We start from the raw sequence: 23981 nt of genomic DNA on the forward strand, positions 1-23981 counted from the left end.
GTCTTTGTCTCGTTTTGAAAGCTTTGATCTTCAATATCCATAACACATGCATCACCATCTTCTAAAACATTCTTTCTTCTGAAAAACTTTACCCTCCAAATTACGCTTTGATTCAACTTCTGGCCTTATGATTTAATTTATTAGTATAGAGGCAGTACCTTCACCATGGTAATCACAGATATGATTACAACAATAATGGATACAAAAAGCAAACCACCTGCTTAAATTAGTATCTTAGTCGGAGTAATGATTAATTGATCCTCATTACTCTGATTTCTACTTAGCACCCTTTATACATTCGAAGAACACTCCAAACATTAATTCGAATATTTTCTAAAGATAAAAGATCAAAATTCAACTTATGATAGGTGGTGCTAATTTCAAAATTCCATGAAATACAAAAATGCCATCCTACAGCTAATTTAACTATAACTCGGGCAATGTGTTAGTTTAAGTGTATATTTTGATCATCATTAATATATTATCTAACTTCCAAATCGCATAAAAATAAAAACGTTTATTTGACGTTTTGATTATAATCTAAATACATAGAATTTGAATTTAAACAAAAAAGGGAATCTAATTTATTGTAGTTTTAACATATGTTCAGGGGATAAAAATGTAACAGAGAAAGACAGTAGCTCAAAAGTGCTTGAAATGCAATCATAGATAAACTCAACAGAAACAAAATTTCGTTCTCATCATAGCCACTTGTTGGTCTTTCTCTATCTTCTCCGTGTAAAATTCAAGAGAAAAAAATTAAAAGAAAATACAATATGAACGAAAACATTATAGGCATTCAGAATGAGTAGGAGGATTGTATTCATCATATGAATTATCATATGAAAACATTCGTAAACATCATCACCATGCCATTATACAAAAAACCCCAATTTAATTTAAAAGTTAAAAAACAAAAGCATGCACAAAATTAAAAACCCCATGCCCCCAAAATGAAGGATGGAACGAACAGTGGAAACCTCTCAGACAAATGCCTCGATTGTCATCAGAATTTTAAAGAATGGAATATCGGACTCGTCATCATTTTCATCATCACAGAGAAAACCACAAATCGCATCCTGTTCCTCAACCCATATTTAACCCCCAAACGAGAATTTTAAAATCAAATACACTAAAAGAACACAAAAAGCAACACAAACATAAATATATCTCACGAATAGATGCACAAATGCAGAGGCCGGTCTTGGTAGAAAGAAACGGTAGTCACGGTTCCTTGAAGATGCAGAATATGCTTCGACTTTATAGGCCAGCAGGTTCCGTTTTGAGGTATTAGGGTTTTGCGTTTGCGTTAGAGTTTAATGGATCTTTAACTGGGTTTATTGGGCCTTCGGTAAGAATGGACCCTGGCCCTCTTCCTCCACCCCCAATTATCTCTTCGGCACCCCAATTTTTTCAAAAATTCCCAAAATAATCCTTTGACTTTTAACTCCTACTTTTAGAGATTAAATTAACTTTGGTAAAGGGCACAAAAGATAAACTCCCACTTTTCCTTTTCCTAAGACAATTGTTCCGAAATCAAAAGATAAACGTGTTCTTATCTCCTCTCCATCCCCTACATTTTGTGTAAGAAGTAAAAACATTTTTATTTACAGACAAGTCTGGTAGCATGGTAGCATTAGAGTCTATCACTCATTTATTCATACTGATCATCAAGTTTACTTGTAAAACAACCACAACTTCGATGTCCTCGGCTATATTTGTTTTTGGAGGATTGTCGTTTCTTATTCTACATCTGCATCATGATGGTCTAACTTCCCACATACGAATAAATTTCCTTTCTTTATAAGTGGGGTTAAATCTTTTGGGATGAAAATTTTAATTTTTTTTATTGGATCAGGTTTGTTCTCATACCTTTTTCGGAGTAGGATTATGTTCTACCACATTTGCTTTTGTAAACAAAGCTTTAGCCCTTGCAATAACACATTTCTTCTTGTTGGTAAGTTCTTTAAGCAACATCCTGTTCTTTGCTTTCATATCTTCCAACAACTTGTGATGCTTATTGATTTTGATCTTAATATCCTTATCTTGAATCATCTTTCAACGATAATAGTTTTCTATTACGAATTTTTGTCTAACGACATCTTTGACAATATATTTGAGATTCAATGGATCTCAAATATCTTTCGCTACTTTATAGTAAATGTAAAAATCAAACCAAATATTAGACAAAACACTTAATAAAGTGTGTCGGCATATCTTGTTCGTGTGAATCCAATCTTCAACTTGTTTTCAAGAATACTAGGGTCGGGTTTTGAAGATGTAAGAATAGTAACAACTTAAACATACATTCTTTCTAGTGTCAGATAAAACTTTAATTTTTGACACATCCGATATCAATTTTACAAATATCGTCTAAATTCTGAAAATAAAGTTTTGATTCTTCAGATTTGGGTTGTTGAGAGGTGTAGATTCAATATCTATCGAGATTTATGATTGTGTTGTTGCACAAGTCTCCCAAAATATAACATGAATTTCTCAAATTTTTTAAAAATTAAATAATCCAATCCAGGATTTTAGTAAAGGAAAAATTAGAGGACAAAAGAGAGAAGAAAATGAGAGAACGATAAGAAGAAAGATAGCTTCAAGTGTGTTTTTCTTGGAAGAATATAATACTCTACTTATAAAAGATTGGAGGCTTGCGGTTACAACCTTTGTAGCAACGTTCTCCACTTCTGGTGTCATCAAATCTGCAACTTCGCGGCTGAAGCTCAACAGGTAAAAGCACCGTAAAAAAACCAAAATGCTACAGAAAAAACAGCGACAGTGATGTGTGCAGGACGTGAAACTGAAAACTTTAGGTTTCCTTTTTATATCAGTAGTGAAGGGAGCAAAGATATCTTTTGCAATACTCTGATTTTCCAGAGATTGAGACAATGATTTTTTAAAAGCAAATACATTTGCTTCGCCTTTCATTCTTTGGACATGAAAATATTTCAGTAAAAGATTACGGTTCCTTAATTCCTTATCAAATATCACTGCATGCATTCCCATCACCTAAAAAGGCATTTACCCAGTCATCAAAATTATTTGCAGTGTGATTACTCATAATATTTTCTGCTAGATTTTATTTTACTCATAATCGAGAGTCAACAATCATATCATATCACCAATATGAACACAATGTGCAAACGGCATAGAACCATTCCCATTATCACGCATTCCAAAGTCCAATCATATTCTCACGTGTCATCCAGGAAGGTATTATACTAGGGTGCTACTCTACTTATTATTCACGATGAGGACGCCGGTGGGGCCTACCGTCGCGCTTGTCAACCACCGTTGTTGGCTCATGCGAATCACAAACCTGCGTTTTGAACTTGCAACCGAACTTCTTCCCCAAAGCGAGCCACACCCCGCCACCTTGTGGGCCATTCCTGTCCATCTTCTCAATCACCCGTTTCATCGAAGAACACTCTCGTTCTAGCTGATGCACCCGCGACCTCATGCTATCCATGTCCAAGCGAAGCACCTGATTCTCCCTCACCGTTACCTGCCACGTGTTAATATCGCCGCGATCGTGCGTGCATCCTTCCCCTGCTCCACCCCACTCTGCATCCGCCGACGCCACCGAAGGTCTTGCCGGCTCCTGCGCTGCCATCAGCGTTCCGGCGATGGTGTGCCGCAGTTGAAGTTGCTCGAAGAAGAGCACGCGAACCACCGCTCGCAGCGGGAGCCTTTCATTCTGCGCGGCGTGCGTGCACGCCTCCAGTGTAAGTTTCTGACAGTCCAACACTTCACAAATCTTCTCCCTATCCGATTTCGAAACCCATGGATGCGCCTGCAATTAGCGATCCGAAATTAGGATTTTCATTAACCAATTATGCTTTTTATAGAAGCACGTAATATCGGAATAGTTTTTAGGTACCTTGAGATAGACATCTACGGCACGATAGAGACCATCGTGGAACAGTCTCGCTTGATCAGGAACTGAGATAGCGAGATCGTAGAATTTCTTAGGCTTGAGATTCGCATCGGAAGCGATCTCTGAAAGATAACAGTCAATGAGTTTTCCAACAAGCATCAGCGCCGGCGACGTCGGTTCGCAGCCGTCGATTGCAGCCACGTTTCGTTCTTCTTCTAAAAAGTAACGTAAAATCCTCGCTACGCAATCGATATCGTACAAAGTTTCGTTTAGGTATGAATAGCTAGGTATGAGAAGGTCATCGAGAGTGACTTCATCGAGCTGCGATCCTATCTTCTTCTCCAACACGTCTCTGCATGCTTTGGAAGCGCTCAGCATGGTAGCGGCTCGCAACAGTCCGAAGAGAAACCTCACCTGCGTGGAGTGCTTGGATGAGAGGTTCGAGATCACAATCTCAAGTAACTCTTTCTGTTCTGCTTCTGAAGAAGATGATGTCAAGGCCTTCCGATTGGACCTCGACAAACCTGGAATGTGTTTCTTAGCGTAATGCATTAGGCAGATTTCGATTATCTCCGGCTTCAGCTCAGATTCTTTCATGGCGATAATTAATTGCTTGAACATAGGTAAACCTAGAAGCGTGAGCTCCTCAAACCAAGAGTCATCTTCACCATCGATCACGGCTTTTCTTCTTCCCCGCAGTGTGTAAGCGGAATCGCTCACTGGCCACCTAAAGCGTGCTTCGGAGATGATGGAATCGACGCACCTCCGCGGGATTCCTAAAGTCTCCGCTAGAGGCATTAAGCGCTGGCTGGATTTCAAAGCTATGATGGAGTCCTTGAGGCTGTTTAGCACGGACTGAGAGAGGAAGGTCTCCGTCTTGGCGATCAGGTTTTCTTCGGAGTGTTCTTCCGTCATCTCGAGAAACTCCCCAGCACAGCGGAGAGGAACCACATTGGAAGAAGACAAGTTAATTTTGGCGCCGAAACAGAATTTGGCGGCTAATTCAAAGGTCTCGGAGCCGCCGGGGAAATCTGCGAGCACCAAATGACAATGTTTCTCCCCCTCTTCTGCTGCTGGTGTGGTAGCAGAGGAATGATTTGCTTCTTCGTCGCTTATTAGCTGGTGAAGCTTTCGACTTTTTGACATCATAGGGGACTAAAATGAAACATGTCACGACACAGGACAAATTTTAGAGAAACCAAGTACAGAGTATTGTTGGGTGTGCATGCATAAGATAAGAATATTGGCTTTAGCGTGCTATAGGAAGCTCACCCTTTGAAGATGGAAGTTCATCTTCTCTACTTCAACCACAAGGTCACTTGGCAATTCCGTTGTGCAAACCCTGCAATAAGGAATTGTTGCAAATATGGTCACTTTTGGATCAAGAAAAGCGTGGTTCAAAGGTAGCTAGTAGTGAGAGAAGTTATTACTCTAACCATGCTTGCTCTCTAGAATTCAGTTGCTCCCCTGTTGCCATTTCCTCACAAAAATACTAGGATTCAAAATAATAGAAACAGATTGCAGTAAAGCTGAATTCTGAAGATGCTGAAAACTAAGCATATATCAGAGATTGGACATAAATAATGTGAGTAGGGGTTGTGGGTCAGGGATTTTATTATCACCCGGAATTATAGATGAATTGTAGAAAGTAAGTAGACTTGACTGGCACAGCCAATTGCGAAATATAGAAGATGAGAAGGAAGAAAAAGATTGTCTTTTTGTGCTTTCTTTTGGAGGTTTTATGTGGAAAATAACACATGAAAAAAGCTTAATATAAGGAAGAGAAAAGAAGAAGAAAGGACTGGGTGAAACAGTATGGAATCTACAAACTCAAAACGGACAAATAGACCTAGACCAAATTCCTAAAAAGGGGATCCATAGGATCCCTTTCCTTCCTTTATCAGAACTTCCTTTTCTTTCTTCTTCTCTGACTTTCAGCAGAACTTCACTATCACCTACTGTTTCTCTCACTCATGCATTAAGATGGCAAATAGACTCCACAAAAAGGAGGTGCCATTGATTAGTTTTCTTTTTGGAAAGCCAACATTCACTCATTACTCATATACCGTTGCTTGCCAACCAGGTTATTACTTTTTGCGCAAATGATGGAATAATTTAGTTTAGGAATGAGAATTCTGGTTTTCTCACATACAGTACAGAGTTGCTTTGCTTAGTTAATAGATCATCTTATCATTATTTTACACGGAACCTGTCAAATAACTCTCTAAAAGGCCTAGAGGGACCTCCAATTTTTTGCTCGCGTCTTACCAACCTTATATTTTATCATCTGCCATGGGCTATTAACGAACGCAATGTTAATTGCAAATTTCTTTAGTTGGTTTAGGCTTCAACATTCTTTAATGGTTCCTTTTTAGTCTTTATTATTACATATAATTAGTTAATGTTTAAAACAATAAAAACTATTTCAAATTAGGATAAGTAAAATACTCTTTATTACTAGATTATATTAATTAGTATTTATGTTAAATTAAATTTAATTGATGATCAACTAAAAATATCGGTTAAAGCATGACAAAATTCAAAACTAATAAATACTTCTACAAAGACTATAAAAACAGAAGCAATTACCATTAAAACCCTTTCTTTGGAGGATGTTAATAAATTCATGAAGCCGTCTTCTATATTTACTCTACCAGAAAAGATGTAAGCATTCCTCTTGTCTGCCCTTGATTAAGAGTAATCACAGTAAATTTAGTAAAAACCAGATAAAGGAGGAAGGAAGCCTGTAGTGAAGAGTGGCACAAGTATCTGGTTAATTAAGTGTAAGGTGATGAATATGTAAGTTATAACAGATGGTATATATATAACAGAAAGTTGGTATAAATTATTATTGTTAATGAAATTTATTTTCCTAAAGTTGAGGAACATTTTACAGGATAAGCTTATAGCTTCCAAACTAAACAAAATTGAGTAAAAAGAAAGACAAATGCTGAGAGCCATGTCTTCATTTATGGTGGCATATCTTTTATCCCATACTTTCGTATAATTTACGGCCACCAACAACCACCGTAAGGTACATGATCGAAGAGCTCAAATTGATACACGCACATGACAATGTGGACAAATTTAGAAAAAGGGTGGGAAGGAAGTCTTTCAATAAACCCCACTGATCCAATGGAAGTTTCTTTATCAATTACTGTTTGGTGAATTACTATCAGATGATTTGCACAAGAGATGAAGTCAAATTGTCAATAATCTAACCTATTTGCACTGCTATGTTTTTGGATACAAATTAACCATTACAACAGTCGTCAGTCTTATATCAGCAACTCTTGCTGCTAGTTATCTTAATCAGTTCTTCATTATTATTTTTATTTTTGTTTATTTATTCTCTAAGCTTTAATCATTCAATGGATTGATCTCTGCTTTGTATAGAGATTATAAAGATTTTGTATTTACACTCGATATACTGTTGGTGGCACGCAGGACAATATATAGAAAATTTTCATGCGATCTTAACCGACATTTTAGAGATTTATAATTATCAAGGTCAAATTAGTGGATAATAAAACATGGCAATTAAAAAGTATATCTCTCGAGCATTAGAAAATCGTAAAAACCTCAGAGTGATACCATCCATTCGAAGATAAAGATAACATAACCACGTCGTTAGAACCCAGGTTAAATGCGTCTTAAAAGAGGAGCAAATTCAAGAACATGTATTGAAAGTCCAGAATCTGATTACATTCGAATTTCTGTTCATTTCCATTCATCTTTTACAATTCACTGACTCGAGCATAAAGTCTTCACAAATAGTCACACCCAACTTGACCTAGAAAACTTCTTAAAGACTTCATCCAGGATTTTACCTTTCCTAGCAAATATTTTCCTCTTTTAAATTGGTGCAAAATATACCCAAAAGCCAAAATATAGAAACTAAAATTACAATTAAACCTTTCAATTATCATTATATCCAAATATTCTAAATGTTTCCCCCTCCCTCCTTTTACCAAATTCCTCCCTCTCAGACCCACGTTTACAGAGTATGGGTTAAAGAGGGACACACAACCATGACAGAATAAAAAACAATATACCTAAAACCAAAACATAAACTGACAAACTTTGAAGCATTTGCAGTTTAGAACACACGGCACTAGAACAGAGGAATTTATTCTTTATTAATGGATCCATTAACACAGAAGAATGCAGGTTCATGTTGGTCAGTTTCACATGACCAACGCTACATTACATTATTAATATTAACCTCCTTAAACACTTTTAACACACCATACTACCCCAACAATACCGACCTCTATCTATCCCTCTGCATGTCGTCATATAACTCCAAATGATCTTGTACGGATCAGAATCCAACGCAGCTCCATCAACTTTGAGAATTTCCGTTGCCTGCCGCTGAAACCAACATTTAGAAGAAAGATAAATTCCATAACAAAAATGTATCAAAATTTAAAACATAAATTTCAATTTTGCATATAAGTTCAGATACTTAAAAACATATTTAATTCTAAAGATTAAGGTAACGTAACAGTGGAAAAGGTTTACCTTGGGAAGAGTTATTGGGCTGAGTTGGTTGCTGAGTAGCCGTGTCGGTGGTTCTCGGCGGTATGGCAACGCCGGGCCATGAGCGGCAGGTGCAGTGCATTCCCTCATCAATGCTGGCGTAGAGGGTGGCCAAGTGGTTGCCACACCCTCCCCACGTGTACCTCCCGCAGCTTCTACACTCCACCCTATAGCACATGGTTTTGGCTTTCAAAGTTGAAACTCTTTTACTCTTTGAGCAATTCCAACGATGCCTTGCTTCAGAGTATGGTGTTATGACACAACAAACCCATTTTATAAAGAATATATTCCGATCACATTGTTAATGCTATCATCTCGTTAACATCAACGCTGTCTTGGTTTAGTTTCTCTTGTGTCACACACCTCGATACTGAAGATAACGCCTGGCATAGTTATTCGATTATTCCATTTCACAGATTCTGTTTAGAAGCCACTCTTCCTATTCCTAATTTGCTTTTCAAAACCTCTATGGACCAGATATTGCATTCAACGACTACCATTATGCCACGTTCTTAGGAATAACCGCTAGACAAAATACATCGCATTCACTTCTTTTCCTAGGCCTCTTTCATTTGTTCATAGTAACTAGTAATTGATCTTACAGCTTCGAGTAAGGGTGCATAGAGCTATTTTTTAGGTTACGACGCTAAAATACTCCTTTCACGTCGCCGCATCCTTTAAATATGTTTTTTTTACCCTAGGTGAAACAAATAGCACAGAAGCCTGAGATGGTACCTCGATTAAACTTCAAACTTATTTAGAGAAATCAAAATGATAATACTTTATACGGAAAGAAAATCGAAGTCAATAATAAGGTATCAGAAATATAATCAAAACAATTCGGCAGAGAACATATAAATCAATCACATAGCCTTTTAAGCTTGCAGATTTTAACTCCTAAATTATAGTTTACAAGCATGAGAGTTTATCAATGAATTTTGCCAAACTAAGAATCCAAGAAAGAGTATTAACTTGGATCTACAGAAACACTCATTATATCACAACGGTGGAAAGACCCTTGCAAGCATTGTTGTTTATTTATCCTGTTTTTTTGCTGGGATATTATGATATGGATGTTTCATTATACCTTCTGTCTTGATTAAACAAAAATTGTAGCATGTTTCAGTAATTACCATGCCACCAAAATCATACCTATTACTCATTCAACCAAATCCAGGGTAAATACCTTGAGTGGTTTTAATTGGAAAAAAAGTTCATGGTTTTTGTACGAGTGTCATTTCAAGTATTCAGAAATTTGTGTGCACATAAAGCCAGTACGGAGATTATATAACAGAACACTTTCTCAGAAAACATTCAATCCCCCAAAAATGTCCTCTAATCAATAATTCACTAGTGTCACCAAACTGTATGGTTGCATTCAAAGTTCAAATTAAACACACCATACAAACCACGAAGAATTACATCAGCAAGCGTTCCCATCACCCTTGTCTTCAGTTGATTCTAACGCTGGTTTCTTTGGTGTGCTTCCTTCTGCCGAGCTGGCATTTGATGCTCGCTTAACACCTCTTCCTACCACACCAAGGTGTGTGACTCCACCCGATCCATTGGTGTGGGCAGTTGAAATGGATGGAGAGTCAAAACCATTGGTTTTTACAGTAGCCAACTGTGAGGAACTCACCGTTCCCAGAGATGATTCCTTCCCATTGCCTGCCTTGGCTGCGGCTATTCCTAGGATCTCAGCTAAAATTGACTTTGGATTTGAGACTAACTGTTGCAAATCTTCAAGCTGCAATTCCATAAATTCCCATTTATATCAAAATAAAAGCATAGGGTAGATAGTTATCTTAACAAAATTTACCAAGTCTACCTTTCTTTCCAGCTCAGTTGATAGACCTTTCAGAGTTTCAATCTCTGATTGCTTATCCATAATTGAGTTATTAGAGTCAGAATTAGGGCCTGTCGGTACATCCCGGGTTAAATCTGAACCAGATGTCAAATCTGAACAACTCTTTACTTCATTTGTAAGACGATGCAATCGTGCCTTACAAACAGATGTAGCCTTCTGACAGTAGGCAATTGCTTCTTGAGCCTTAGAACCAACCTCCAAACACAAGCATATGCGAAAGTTTCTATGTTCAGGAGTTAAGTAGCAGCAGGGGACATATTCGGCTATCTACTTTGCTTAAATTGCAGACACTGTTAATAATTCAATTCAGTAATTTATTGTAACCAGAAAAGTTTACAGACACCAGAAAAACCACACATTTAGATAAGAATTAAACCAAGGATACAAGTCAGCAATTTTTCTATCATCTGGTTCAACCAGTTGCTCTAAGATGGATAGTGCCTTCTGGTAATCCGACAGGGAAGTTTCAAAATCCTCTGCATATAAAAAAGCCAAGAAATAAACCATCCAGCTATACAATCATATTCCACTTTTTTGTTTTTATGGGGAAGAATTAGTTAAATTTAAAATGAGTATATGGATATGGAAATACCTCTTTCCAATGCAACATCTGCCAATGTTGACAATATGTCCACCTGCTCTATTGTATTGACAGATTGCTTTTCAACAATCGCTCTAGCAATATCAAGCATTTTCCATGCCAGATCCAGGTCAGTCTCATCTTCATCAGCTTCTGCCAAGTCTTCTGCATCACTACCCTCGTCACCTTCTTCCTCGTCATTCTTGGTGGACCCTGTTTCATGTTGAAAAATAGAACTAACATTAAGAAACTGATTTATCTGCAGACTACAATTTTTGTGGTTATACAATTATAAAATTCATATTGATTAGGAACAACATAATGCACTGCATGTACAAGAGTGATTGTATGCTAGCTTCTCCAAATTTGACAACTATGGTTTCAGACACCCAATGTCTACTTCTAACAATTTTAGTACATATTTTTTTTTCATAAATATCCTCTGCTTAATATAATCTTCATCAACCACGGGCTCTTTCTTTTCTCACCGGCTTAATTCCTGGCAGGAGAGAATTGACTTATAATACCGGCTTAATTCCTGACAGGAGAGAATTGACTTATAATGTCAACATCAGTGCCATGCATAAACATCTGATTAGTATAAATAAACATGTTTAAACAATGTTTTTAATGTCATTAAACAGCTCATAAATCAAACTAATTACACGTGTTGATATAAAGAATGTTCAAGCAACTCTAAATAAGAGGCACGGCACATCGCATATATTAACTATAAAGATATGCAAAGATTGTTAAGAAGGACGGGATAATGTCATCCACAACAGAACATTATAAGGAAGGCATGCTTTCTAAGGCAAACTAGGTAAAACAAAACCTAAAAACTTTTTTGAAACAATTTCAAATTTGCATCACATTTTACATGCATGCCCAAATCATTACATGAAGAGCCATGGTCTGAAAATCAAAACAATTAAGCAGAAGTCCTAGAACTGACCATCATCCACTGCTTCACCCTGGTCAGTTGAAGTCACATCCTGCACAGCATTGCTCGAGAAAGAAGCAGTGGAAGATTCGGCGTTCACCGTAGGTCCTTCTTTTGTGGAGCCATGTTGAGATCCACCCTCCTTCTTGGGCACATCAGCCAAAGGATCAGCTTCCTCCTGAGCCTTGTACAAAAGAGCACACCCATATTTGTAGTATGTGTGCACACACTCAGGAGCAAGTTCACCATAATGAGACACTCTGTTTCATTTCAAATCTTCTTTCAGAACATTATATATATAAAAAAATTGAAGGTATGAAACATCAAACTAACTATACAGTCAAAAATGATCATTCCTTCAAACATTTTAGCAGGAAGACTAAACTCAACGCACACATATAATGTGTTCTCTGTAAAGTAAACGAAACCTGATTTCGAGGGCACGGCTAAAGCTATCAGCTGCTTCTCCAAAATCGTTCTCTTTTATTGCCTGGTTCCCTTTTTCCATCAGCTCATTCGCCAACTCCAGAGATTTCTGAGGATCGCTAACGGAAGCATCAGTCTTAGACACAGACTCTTCAACACCATGGGCCGTAGAAGCATCCACAGAGATTCCGCTCTTGTCATTCTCAGAAGAGTTTAGGGTTTGGTCCCCTACGACAGCTTCCACCACCTGGGGCATTGTAACCGAGGTTTCAGATGCAGGAGCTTCTTCCGCCATGCTCGAATTTCGCTTCAGAGACAGGAAAGAAACAGAAAATGGAAACTGAAGTGACCTCAATTCGCAAGGGTTTGGGTTTTGATTTGAGGTTTTCCTTTCTGGCGCAAAAATGGTGAAAATGAAAAACAGACCCGAGTACAAAATGGGCCTCATACCCGCACCGCACCGTTAGTACCCAATTTGGTCGCTTGACGTTTCAGTACCCAATTTGACTGATTTGACAAGCTTGACACGTGGTGGAATTGAGAGTGTTGTGGCTGAAGGGGTACTTTGGTAATTAAATAAATCAGTTAAATTTGGGAACTTTGGCCACAGGTAAGGGATCACTGAGGTAGTGGTTATGGTTTGTGCAATCTCGTCGTAGTCGTAGTCACCGTCCTCAACACTGGTTTCACCGTCCGGTAGTGCAGAATGCTGTTTTTTTTTTTTTCTGACGGAGTTTGACTGCCGTGTGTTGCGAAATCTTTGTTGAAAAGCTTTTTTTTTTTTTTTTCCGGCGTTGACGGCCAAAGAATCCATAGGGCAGGACATTCCCTTGTTCGGAATACGAAAAAATTGGAAGAAAATGAAGAAGTGCATCTGCCATCAGTAGCCTGGTTCAGTTGTTCTGTATGGACCATTTTTTTGTATAACATACTTTTATTCTTCACCATTTAGCCTTATGGAGTTCCTCATGATAGGTAAGGTCACAATGGCATGTGGCCTTGGATTTTTAATAATGAATATATTCTTGGAATACTCAAAGAAGAAAAATAAATCTTATGCTGTAAGGGTTGAGAATAAGTTTATGGAGAATGCACGCTAAGATTAGTAGTAAGTTTTCATAAAGTTTGTAATAAATTTAAATCATATTTAATCTTTAACAAAAAAGGAAGTGAATATAAAGCTGCATTGTGCACCTCTCTCTCCTGTATCACTAGTAGTAGATTTTATTTAAACAAGAATGTGCATTTAAGTTTGTGTGTAGTTTGAAAAAGAAAAATTGCAGTTGCGAAATTAGTTTTTCTATTTTTTTTGAAAAACTCAAATACATCCCAAAAGGATTCAGCATTATAAGTTTATTACATACCTTTATTAGGAACCATACAAAACAATCATATTAAAGTATAATTTCTATTTCATATTCTCACTTGAAAAAAAAAAGTCATCCAAATACTTCCCAGGCCTCCATGCTCTGTAGTATATCAGTATCAGTATCAGTATGTCTAAATCCATTACTGCTGGTTTGAAGACTCACAACAGGTAGTTTTTCCTTCTCTCATATCGGTCATTTGACCAATTATTTTTAAATAATAAATTTATAAATTGTTTTATATAATGTTTATTTTTATTTAATTAGTATTTGTATTCATACAATAATGTACAAGATTTTAAAATTATAATATATTTATTATATTAATTTGAGTTTATAAAAATATAATTATAATTTAATATAGGTATTTTATTTTATAAAACTAATAATATTTTGATTGTTTTTATAATAAAAATATATTTAAATTATATATATATATATATATATATATATATATATTTAATTATTTATTTATTTATTTATTTAATAAAATGTATTATATATAATTATTTTAAATAATATATTATAATTAAGTTAACTAAAATTAAAAATTTAAATTTAGTTAAAAAAAACAATGTAAGTAATAAATTATAATATATAGATATAAATACAATAAGTTCATATTTTCATAAATACAATAATATATAGTTATGATTTCATAAATATTAAATATAAATGATTTAATTAATACGAACAAATACAATAATATATAATTATAATTTAATAAAAGGTATAATTAATCAATATAGCATTCTTGAATATTTTAAATACTTTAAGAGAAAATATATATTATTAAAGGAATGAGTTACGGGTGACAAAACGGGTCAGTCCGATCCATTTTGGCCTGACCCGTCTGTGGTCCGTCAAAAATAGGTTAAGACGGACTGGCCCTTCAAATAGAAATGGACCAAAAATTACAACCTGTTCCGTATAGAACGGGCTAACGGGTCGGGTCGGGCTCGTCCGTCCATTTTTTTTTCTTTTTTTTTTAAATTTTTTAAAAACTTTTTTAATTTGTTTTATTTTTAAAATTTGTTTATATATACATATAAATTTTTATTAAAGGCATATTTAATCAAATAAAATATTTTTCAAAATTTTAATTGATTAGTTAATGTTTTTAATTAGATAAATTAAAATAATTATTAAAATTACATATTAAATTATTCAATTATAACTAATAATTGAAACTTAATTTGTAGGTGTTAATGATTTAAATTACAATAATATTATATATTTACACATTTAAAAAATATAAAAAATTAATCTTTTTAATTACTTTTATTTTCTTAAAACGGGCTAACGGGTTAAGACGAGTTAACTCGTAATTTGGCCTATCAAATTAGACAAGACGGATCAAAACGAACTGAAAGATAAAAATCTTTAACCCAATCCACTTTTTTAATACAGGTTGACGGATTGACCGTTTGGCCTAGTCCGTTTTTTCACCTATAGATTGAACTAAACTCTAGGAAAAAAACAAAATAACAGAAGAGAAAGTAGTGATAATTTGGAAGAGAAAGATCTGAATCCGTGTGATTCTTAGTTACATGTGAAAAGAAAAAAAAACTGTGAGAAGTCCATTTTTCACATTTGAAGAATTCATATGTTTTTCATCTTTATTTAATTTCTTTTCACATGACACATGTCAACATTACGTTTATTTTGTATATGTTATAAATATAGATATATGATTTTTGGATTCTTTTAACCCTTCATTTTTTTCCTTCATTAAAACTCTTGTTATAACAAAAATTATTTTTTATATGATTCTTATTTTTTATTCGTTCAATGATTCACCATTAGATTTCGAATATGTTTTACTGTTGTTATAACGCTTCTTATTTCGAATATATAATTCTTATTTTGTATGATTCACAATTTGTTCCATTTTTTCACTAAAACTATAAAGTTTCTATTATGACACAACCTAGCTAAATTTGTTTTTTAAAAGACACTCCGGTGATTTTTTTGCTCATGAACAACTGTCTTTTCTGAAGTTGTTTGAGTTTGTGGTCAAGACTTTTATCTCTGTCATATGATTTCTCTTCCTATAAAGTAAATTTACGAAATAAAATACTAAATTACTTGATTTTAATAGTATTAATTGACGTTTATCTCATCAATGAACATCATGTCAATGTCATGTTATCCATTTTCCTTGTAGAGCTAATATATTAGGATCAATTTAACTGAAGAAAAATATTGTATTCGCACATTTAACTGTAAACTAACCCAACCAACATGTTTAAACAGAGTAAAACGAAACTGAAAACAATTAAAAAAATGGAACGAATTAATATATTAAGTTTGTTTGATATTTTTTGTAATGTCATTTACAATTTTTTATTCTTTTACGTTGTCTTAAAAAAATTTAATACAATGAATAGATTTTAAACAGAATACAAGAGTAATTAGTATTCAAAAATTAAAATTAAGAAATCATATCCCATTTTAAATAAAAAATATTTTTTTTATTTCTTATAACCTTCTATTTTTTAGAAATAGAAGTTGAATTTATCTGTTTTTTTTTCCGTGACAGGGAGAGAAAAAAAATCTTCGTTGTTAATTGTGAACGGTGGGGGTTGCAATCTGAAATTTTGCAGCTACGAGATTTTTCTTAAGTGAATGGCGCGTCTCATATCCCCAAACCCCATCGCACTGCACAGATTCCGACCATGTTTTCCAATTACCCGCTTCACTGCAAATCCTCAACACCGTCGCATCAACACCCGCAAATTTCAGACTTTAGCTTGCCAAACAAATCCTAACCTCGATCAAAAGGATGTCCCTCCAACGGTATGTTTCCGTGACTCTGCAAAAAACAGAACAACCGACGAGGTTCTTTATTTCGTACCTTAACTTCCTCTAACCTCTGTTCAGGAACAAGAAAAACTGGTGGTTGAGCCTACTACGGTCAATACTCAGACGACAACGACAACAAGTTCACTTCCTCAATTGCCAAACAAAGATGTCAACAACAAAATCGCACTTGTTTCTACTTTAGCGGCTTTGGGACTTTTCCTGTTTGCCAGGTTGGATTTCGGTGTTTCTCTCAAGGATCTATCTGCCTTTGCAGTGCCTTACGAAGAGGTTTGGTTATGCGCTTCACTGCTTCTCTACTTTTAATTAATTAGCTCGTGTTTATTATGTCAATATATCTGTTAGTGTTCCCAAGATTTTCAGGTTTCGAGCCGTGTTGTTACATGGTATCTGGCACCATTTTTTTTTATAATACTTGTGCTGTCATGTTGATTGTCCAGGCTCTCTCCAATGGGAAACCCACTGTGGTCGAGTTTTATGCAGATTGGTGTGAGGTATGTCGGGAATTAGCTCCTGACGTATACAAAGTTGAGCAGCAATACAAGTAATCACCTTTTAAGTAAAACACATGCTTCCCTATTTATGATCACTCGTATTAAGCAGAACATTAAGGCCATTTTACATGAGGAAACTTGGAGCTTTCAGTTTTTTTTTTTTTTTTTGTTTACTTTGAATCACAAAACTCTATGTTATCTTTACTTTGATTTCTGTTTCCAAATATTTGCACTAGGTAAAGATATGTTTTTTTTTCTCTTTATCTTTACTGTATAATTTTTGAGAAATAAACATCCAGACTGAAAAGTGAAGATAAGAACTGAAAACTAAAGTAAACAGAGACCCTTAATTTTGGTAGTGTTAATTCGTAATCTTGACACAGTTTAATTTTTAATACAGGGATCAAGTTAATTTTGTAATGTTGAATGTTGATAACACAAAGTGGGAGCAAGAGCTTGATGAGTTTGGCGTGGAGGGTATTCCACATTTTGCATTCCTTGATAAGCAAGGGAATGAGGAGGGTAATGTTGTGGGTAGGCTTCCAAGACAGTACCTGCTTGAAAATGTGGATGCCCTTGCTCGTGGACAAGCTTCCGTTCCTCACGCTCGTGTTGTTGGTCAATATTCAAGTGCTGAAACAAGGAAGGTGCATCAAGTTGTTGATCCAAGAAGTCATGGTTAGATGACCAGTTTCATCTGTCAGTGAGCAAACAACTTGTTACTCTTGTTTACTTTTATTTTTTTCTTATCCACATCACAGTCTTATTATGAACATTGTGCAAATCTGTCATAGAATAGGATCTAAAAATCTAGGTATCATTCACACAAATGTTAGCTCAAATGTGTCTATATTCTTAGTCTTGTTATAATTAAAATGCACTTGAATGCTTACAAGCCTGTTACTCTATTCATTGTCTGTTTTGTAACAATTTATATCTGTACACCCCCACCCCCCTTCAAATTCTAAATGCATGGAATTCTCAGTCTATCAGAAAGTGATGGTTATTGGAAACAATGACTTTTCTGCTTCGATCACGGTTTAACACTCAATAACCACGACTAAGATTTAAATGACGTTTGCTGATACACAATGCTGTTTTCTACAGTATCTGCCTCTTCCTTGGACACTTTCGAGTTCCAGTGGCCAATACCTTAAGATTCAACTGTTTTAGTATGAACTTTTCGAACATAACTGAAACTTTTGTATTTGGTGTTTGAAAACATCACCGGCTTAATAGAAATTTTTTTTTTTTTTGTTCTTTTTCAAAATGAAAAACAACAAAACAAGCAGCACTATAAAGCATGCCTGTCACAGACAAAAGATCCAGAATTCTGACAACAAATTCACTGAAGCAGGGTTAAGATAGACGTCGATCATGTGTTCTTGTGGCGTCAAGTGCTGCCTATACAGCAGTGCAAAAAATCTAATTAACCCAAATCAAATCTTAATCCAAACTAAATCACGTCTAAAATGTCAGGTAATGAAAACATTTTTAAATTAAGGTGGTTTATTTGTTAACAACTTAATTGATTTTAAAAGATTTTTATCCATGGCAGAGGGTAGAGAAACTAATTATTTTTCTCCGTTATTTTTCAGTTTCTTCTGTTATGTTGATTTCTAGCTTTTAGTACAATGCTTGCTCTCCTTCTTGCATACTATATATAAGATCAGATAGCATGAAATGAAATTAATATTTTAAAAGTTAACCCCTTCGCCTCTTCGTTAACTCCAAATTCCCCTATATGTCTGCAAACGCTGCCCCAAGATCCTTGTGGCTTCTTCATATTAAAAGTAAGAGGCCCCTTGTTCTCGTATTCCAGCTACTTTTAGTTTAAAACTGGTTTTTGTTCAAAAGTTGGTTCCGAATAACTTAAAACTTTTGTCTTTTTTGAAAAGAAATGATGTTTATATTTTATTTCCAAATTAAATTCAAATAATTATTTTTTTCATATATTGAAACCATACATGATTCTAGCTGCTTATACCTTGGCATAACTTGGACTACTCAGACACACCCAGAGTGACAATTGTAGCCAAAGGTGGTTTGTTTCAACGATAATTATATATAGTAACTATTCATAGTGTTGATCCTGCCTCAGTAGTGAATTCTGCATATCGATTACTGATAGATTTATGAATATAATATTTTGAAGTTAATCATACACAAAAATAGGTATAGCAACAACTGCGACAGAGAAAAGGAAGTGTTATATGGCTGTCGTATTCACATTTATGGAGGGTATCCACCCCAAAGTAAGTACATGTCAAGGGATGACATTTACCAACAAGCTGTTTGAAGAAGGTGAGCTGTGTCCACTTGACCAATGAATAGGATCCTGCACTGATACAGGAGAACTGTCCTTAACCTCAACAGAATGAAAAAACCTCTCAATCTTGTGGGGAACTATCAATCTCGCACTCCCTTGGCCAGCCTTTTTGATAACACTCAGTGACTTCTCACTTCCATTGCGAGGTGATGAACAAGTGGATCCATCCGATGAAGCCATGGCAGTATCCTCCATAGTTGCCCATCCACTGCGTTTAATGTGTTCTAGCTCCTCTGCCACTTCCATCATAGTAGGTCTCATGTCACTGTGAAAAGCAAGGCATCTAAATGCAAGCTCAGCTACCTTATGAATAGAATACAGTGTCCAAGCATCTCTGTGTGGTTCAAGGAAGGGGTCTATGATCTCATCTACAGCACCCCTCCTAATCTTATCTACGGCAAGTGCAGCTAAGTTAACCTCACTCCGAGGTCGAGAAAAATCAACCGCTTTCATGGCGGTTATTATCTCTACCAAGACCACTCCGAAACTGTACACATCACTTTTATCAGAAAGATGGAAGTTCTGGTGGTATTGGGGATCCACATAACCCGGAGTCCCCTGTGGAGCGGTGGAGATATGAGATGTTTCTGTCATGCCGAGCCTAGAAAGCCCAAAATCAGCTATCTTAGATTTGAAGTGATAATCCAAGAGTATATTACTAGATTTTATGTCTCTGTGGTAAATTGGGGGATGAATTGCGGAATGGAGATATGCTATAGCATTAGCAGTTTCAGTAGCTATGGTAAGTCTTACAGTCCACGGCAATCCTTCACTCCTCTCTCTTTGCAAGTGCTGAGAAAGTGTTCCGTTTTGCATATATTCATAAACAAGGATCTGCTCTCCCTTCTCTATGCAGCAACCTAAGAGGCGAACTAAATTTGGGTGACTCACTGAAGAAAGGAGCTTGATCTCATTCATGACTTGGTCAGCACTGTTGGTGTCTCTTTGCCTTAACTTCTTGATAGCAACCCATTCATCATTGTGCAGTTTTCCGGCGTAAACTGTACCAAATGCCCCAGTTCCCAGCCTGTGTTTCTCAGAGAAAGAATTTGTGGCTTTTTCTACTTCTTTGTAGGGATAGAAAGGTATACTTGAGTTTCCTGCAGCTTCACGTAATTGCCGCTTTACTCTGGTATGTTTTCCCAACCAAAGAGAACGGCGCCTAGCACAGTAGCATAGAAGAAACAGACCAGCCACCACCAAAGCTCCAGCTATGCTCGCTGTCAAGTTGGACAATCATGGAGAATTAATCCAAATATGAAATTTCAGAACTTCTCTTCTGTATTCAATAATTATATCAAGAACGTGAAAAAATATGCATTCAATAATAGTTGACAGGTTAACAAAGATTCTCGTGTGAAACAAATCTGCAACATATGACTATATACAGTGAAACGAGTAGGACAGTAAGATGTCAAGGTTCTATTCTATAATACCTCCAACAGCAACACCGATTTTGGTTGCTTTTCCACACCCTCCGGAAGCTACTGTTGAAGCACTGCAACTTGAAGCCGAAGCTGATGACAAGGCAACCGCAGGAACATATTAAAATCAATGAAAATATATGCTAAAAGAACTAATATATCACCATTAGATGGTAAAAAGGTATGTTCTGGATGTTTAGTATCCACTAAAATCTTCCTCGTTTTATTGAATTGAATAAGAACTTCATTTCTTCATAGCTTTCGAATACATGATTATTATTGGTCAGAAATTGCTTCAGCTTTGATTAATGATTGAAGATTTGTTTAACTCTTCTCTTATGTCAATGAGATATCTATATTGAGAAAATGTCTATAAGGTATATAGTGGAAAGGGTAATTCGTATCACATTCAATTTGCGTGGTCAACATATGGGTGATAAATAAATTGTCGGTGATGCCATATGCCTAATGTTACAAGTAGTAATCAATACCTTAAATTTGGCAAGTTCCTAATACTAATTGCTCACGTTGAGCAATATCTCCCGTTTGACCACGTCTAATGCATTGAAAATTCAAATCCATTCAACCACGCATGTGCAGCCAAAACATGTTGACTTTTGATTTCTTAAGGATTCTGTTCGGTTAAGTTACCATTCAAAAACAAATTACGCGTTCGCTATTCCCTCCGAACCCAACTCAAGTAAAAGAAATATCAGAATATAACGCCAATAACCTATGCAATTGCCTTACTCCCTATCTTCCATGAGATCGGATTCCTTAGAGAAGTACCACGAAAATTAGAATGGGTAAAAATTAAACAGGTTTATAAACAAAGCTATCAATATCTGTACTTCCATATCTATGCAAAACCAGTAACAAAAAATGCGAGTTGTTTATCAGAAAGGAAAAGTCAACGTGTATATCTGTCAACATTGTTTATATTTAAGTAAGATATAAGTTTTTTTTTTTGTATATTAGTTTATAGAACACGATAAAATATTAGATTGAAAAAAATCTAAAATAATTAATTATAAAATATAAGAGAGAGACAGAGGGAGGGAGGGAGATTATCTTGTTATAACATGTTAACCAAGTTTTTTCCATCCCATCCCTCATGTTTGGGTCATTCTCAAGCTAGAAAGGAAAACAGTGCTTTTGTATGATATTAACTCAGCAAATTAAGAAGAAAATGTGCACGTTTTCTGCAAATAGCATGTGAAAAAAAAAAAAGTGCAGTCTCTCAATAACTGTAGTGTGATAAATATACACTAGGCACCTAACAAGTTAAAGAAGATGGGTATTTGTTTCAGACGGGTCAAAATTGGGGTCTTGCCACATGGTTGTCCAGCACATAAAGCCGCAACCAGGTGTTAAATTCTCAGTCAAACCCCACAATTTTTCCACAAGCATGAACCAAACTATATAATAATAAAATAATAAAAATCAGTACATAGATAAATATATGATTATATATATAATGTGAACTCACTTTTCCGGCAACCAGTGCCGTTTCTGAAGCCGTCGCCGGTGAAACCATGGAAACACTGGCACCGAAACCCTCTTTGGACCTTTGAGCAGGTAGCGTTTTCAGAACATTCACACTGTCCTTGAAGCCACCACGCCAACTCGACCACCTGAAACTGCAGCGTAATCTCCTTGCTCTGCCCAAAAGAAATCGCAGAGAACAAGTAATCACACTTAGTTTCTTTCAAATCTTTGTACGTCAGAACATCCGCCGCATCTTGTTTCAAAAAACAACTGATATTACCACTGTTCTTATCGCAGGTTTCCACAAAATTCGAAGCCGGAATAACGCACCCACCTAACGCCTCGCTGCAATGTTGCACCAGAAAGCTGTTGTTAACCGTGGGAGAAAAATTGTTATCGAAAAGTGGCTCAATGGATTCCATGCTGCGGTTGCATTTTGCAGGGAGATTGACGAATATGTTGCTGTTGGTAATGTTTTGGACCAGAAAATCGTGAAGTTGGACTTGGTTGTCGGAACAGTTAAGTTTGATTATACAACCTTCGGAGAATCCGAAAGGGAACTGAACACTCTGCTTCCCGCATTGCCTATTGCAGGTGAGGTTGTGCGCTCTTGTTGTGCACGCTATCAAGATCGTGAGGACTATAACGAGATTCGTATGGTGGTGAAGAAACATTTTTAGATGCTCATTGAAACTGAACTAACTTCAAATTGGTAATCACTATCATCACCCTTCCCTGGCTGAAAATTATAAAAACAAAAATTCAACTTGAATTCTCCCGAAATTGGTGTTTTAAGAAATTAGAAGAAACATGGTAACGGGATAATCTCCCAGATGATGGATTAAATGAAAATTAAAGGTTGTGATCGGTGCCGTTGGGTAGCCATCTATCTCCATAAATGCGTGCTCATACAAGAGAACCAATCACCTTTGAGGAAAAATATTAAAATAAAAACTGAAAAAAGAAAAGAATTAATTGTCCTGAGACATAAAAAAATATGAATACCTTCAGAGGTTCTGCAAAGGTTGAAATTAATGTCTGCGGCAGTTGAAGAAGTAATTCAACACACCACACACGACACAACACAGCACAACGCTCTTCCAAGATATGTGTTTTGTCTGCTTAACGTTCTTCTCCAACGGAAAACCAATGAAACGAAGTTGCAGCGAGAGCGTAGGTTGTGAATTGAAGAATACTCTAATGATAATAAAGTTAGCCACATTCACACTTTGTTTGTGGATCAATGTCTTGGAAATAAAATACATGTGACAGTCGACATCTTTTTCTGGACGTGGAATGCCGAATATACCCCTCAATGAATTTTCTTATGCACAAAATACCCCTCTTCCATCACCAAATTACGCTCACTGCATGTGAAGTTTTAGTTGGTCAAAACAAGACAAAAGGTATGAAGTTTGACTTATACGACACACGTTATCTAATTCCAGTACTATACACAGTATTGTTTTTTCGATAAAATATTATTTTTTAATAATTAAATTTGGACAATTTTATATTGTAATTAGACGTAACTTCTTTTAAATGGTTTTTATTTTTTTACTTCTCTATATTTTTAAATTACTTAAAAAAATATCGTATTTGATTGTACAAGACATAATTTAACAATACTCAAAAATATATATAGAAAACAGAAAAAATTATCATAAATTAATTTGTGCATCGATTAAGTTTTAGAAGTTTATGTATTCATATTGATAGATTCAATATCTACCGTAAAAATCACACAAATTTCTATAAAGTCCCAAAAGTTATTCAAATTTGTATTATTTATTAAGTGCTAACTATAAAATGAAT

At 35.7% G+C, this 23981-nt stretch overlaps 4 protein-coding genes and 2 non-coding genes across 7 annotated transcripts; 1 reads left to right on the plus strand and 5 right to left on the minus strand.

Moving 5' to 3' along the window:
- Positions 1 to 799: 799 nt before the first annotated feature.
- LOC114174772 (small nucleolar RNA Z105) lies at positions 800 to 876 on the minus strand. The gene has a single exon (XR_003602734.1). It is a non-coding gene; the product is annotated as a small nucleolar RNA Z105 (small nucleolar RNA).
- A 102-nt stretch (positions 877 to 978) lies between these two features.
- Positions 979 to 1062, minus strand: LOC114174742 (small nucleolar RNA SNOR75). The gene has a single exon (XR_003602705.1). It is a non-coding gene; the product is annotated as a small nucleolar RNA SNOR75 (small nucleolar RNA).
- A 1972-nt stretch (positions 1063 to 3034) lies between these two features.
- On the minus strand, positions 3035 to 5841 carry LOC114173921 (BTB/POZ domain-containing protein At5g66560-like). Of its 2 annotated transcripts, none has more exons than XM_028058598.2 (4): positions 5320 to 5841; positions 5156 to 5225; positions 3887 to 5038; positions 3035 to 3799 (listed from the first exon to the last, which is right to left on the minus strand). In XM_028058598.2, the coding sequence occupies exons 1-4, from the start codon at positions 5358 to 5360 to the stop codon at positions 3248 to 3250; spliced, it is 1815 nt and encodes a 604-aa protein (XP_027914399.1). In that variant the 5' UTR covers positions 5361 to 5841; the 3' UTR covers positions 3035 to 3247. The 2 variants fall into 2 exon arrangements, with proteins under 2 accessions (XP_027914399.1, XP_027914398.1); XM_028058597.2 differs by having other exon boundaries at positions 5314 to 5841.
- A 2157-nt stretch (positions 5842 to 7998) lies between these two features.
- LOC114173873 (Tetratricopeptide repeat (TPR)-like superfamily protein) lies at positions 7999 to 12719 on the minus strand. Its single transcript, XM_028058528.2, has 7 exons — positions 12244 to 12719; positions 11828 to 12075; positions 10885 to 11085; positions 10678 to 10768; positions 10254 to 10515; positions 8408 to 10172; positions 7999 to 8257 (listed from the first exon to the last, which is right to left on the minus strand). The coding sequence occupies exons 1-6, from the start codon at positions 12687 to 12689 to the stop codon at positions 9849 to 9851; spliced, it is 1572 nt and encodes a 523-aa protein (XP_027914329.1). The 5' UTR covers positions 12690 to 12719; the 3' UTR covers positions 7999 to 8257; positions 8408 to 9848.
- A 3418-nt stretch (positions 12720 to 16137) lies between these two features.
- Positions 16138 to 17855, plus strand: HCF164 (Thioredoxin superfamily protein). The gene is made up of 4 exons (XM_028057062.2): positions 16138 to 16407; positions 16492 to 16701; positions 16872 to 16975; positions 17326 to 17855. Exons 1-4 carry the CDS (start codon positions 16237 to 16239, stop codon positions 17606 to 17608), a joined length of 768 nt encoding a protein of 255 aa, XP_027912863.1. The 5' UTR covers positions 16138 to 16236; the 3' UTR covers positions 17609 to 17855.
- Positions 17856 to 19026: 1171 nt separating this feature from the next.
- LOC114172803 (wall-associated receptor kinase-like 14) lies at positions 19027 to 23403 on the minus strand. Its single transcript, XM_028057059.2, has 4 exons — positions 23172 to 23403; positions 22168 to 22905; positions 20691 to 20771; positions 19027 to 20474 (listed from the first exon to the last, which is right to left on the minus strand). Exons 2-4 carry the CDS (start codon positions 22838 to 22840, stop codon positions 19192 to 19194), a joined length of 2037 nt encoding a protein of 678 aa, XP_027912860.1. The 5' UTR covers positions 22841 to 22905; positions 23172 to 23403; the 3' UTR covers positions 19027 to 19191.
- Between the last annotated feature and the right edge of the window lie 578 nt (positions 23404 to 23981).

The sequence above is a fragment of the Vigna unguiculata genome, chromosome 2 (assembly GCF_037176805.1).
Source record: "Vigna unguiculata cultivar grain cowpea cultivar isolate G323 ecotype 2 chromosome 2, ASM3717680v1, whole genome shotgun sequence".
Lineage (NCBI taxonomy): Eukaryota > Viridiplantae > Streptophyta > Magnoliopsida > Fabales > Fabaceae > Vigna > Vigna unguiculata.

Coding starts and splice junctions, on each gene's coding strand:
- LOC114173921 (XM_028058597.2), bottom strand. CDS start 5,360: ATGGCAACAGGGGAGCAACTGAATTCTAGAGAGCAAGCATGGTTAGA. Junction 5,226..5,313: donor AGAGAGCAAGCATGGTTAGA/GTAATAACTTCT, acceptor TCCTTATTGCAG/GGTTTGCACAACGGAATTGC. Junction 3,800..3,886: donor CCGTAGATGTCTATCTCAAG/GTACCTAAAAAC, acceptor CGCTAATTGCAG/GCGCATCCATGGGTTTCGAA.
- LOC114172803 (XM_028057059.2), bottom strand. CDS start 22,840: ATGTTTCTTCACCACCATACGAATCTCGTTATAGTCCTCACGATCTTG. Junction 20,772..22,167: donor CGGCACTGGTTGCCGGAAAA/GTGAGTTCACAT, acceptor CCTTGTCATCAG/CTTCGGCTTCAAGTTGCAGT. Junction 20,475..20,690: donor AATCGGTGTTGCTGTTGGAG/GTATTATAGAAT, acceptor CCAACTTGACAG/CGAGCATAGCTGGAGCTTTG.
- LOC114173873 (XM_028058528.2), bottom strand. CDS start 12,689: ATGAGGCCCATTTTGTACTCGGGTCTGTTTTTCATTTTCACCATTTTT. Junction 11,086..11,827: donor GGGTGAAGCAGTGGATGATG/GTCAGTTCTAGG, acceptor AACATGAAACAG/GGTCCACCAAGAATGACGAG. Junction 10,173..10,253: donor CAACTGAGCTGGAAAGAAAG/GTAGACTTGGTA, acceptor ATGGAATTGCAG/CTTGAAGATTTGCAACAGTT.
- HCF164 (XM_028057062.2), top strand. CDS start 16,237: ATGGCGCGTCTCATATCCCCAAACCCCATCGCACTGCACAGATTCCGA. Junction 16,702..16,871: donor TTGCAGTGCCTTACGAAGAG/GTTTGGTTATGC, acceptor TTGATTGTCCAG/GCTCTCTCCAATGGGAAACC. Junction 16,976..17,325: donor AAAGTTGAGCAGCAATACAA/GTAATCACCTTT, acceptor TTTTTAATACAG/GGATCAAGTTAATTTTGTAA.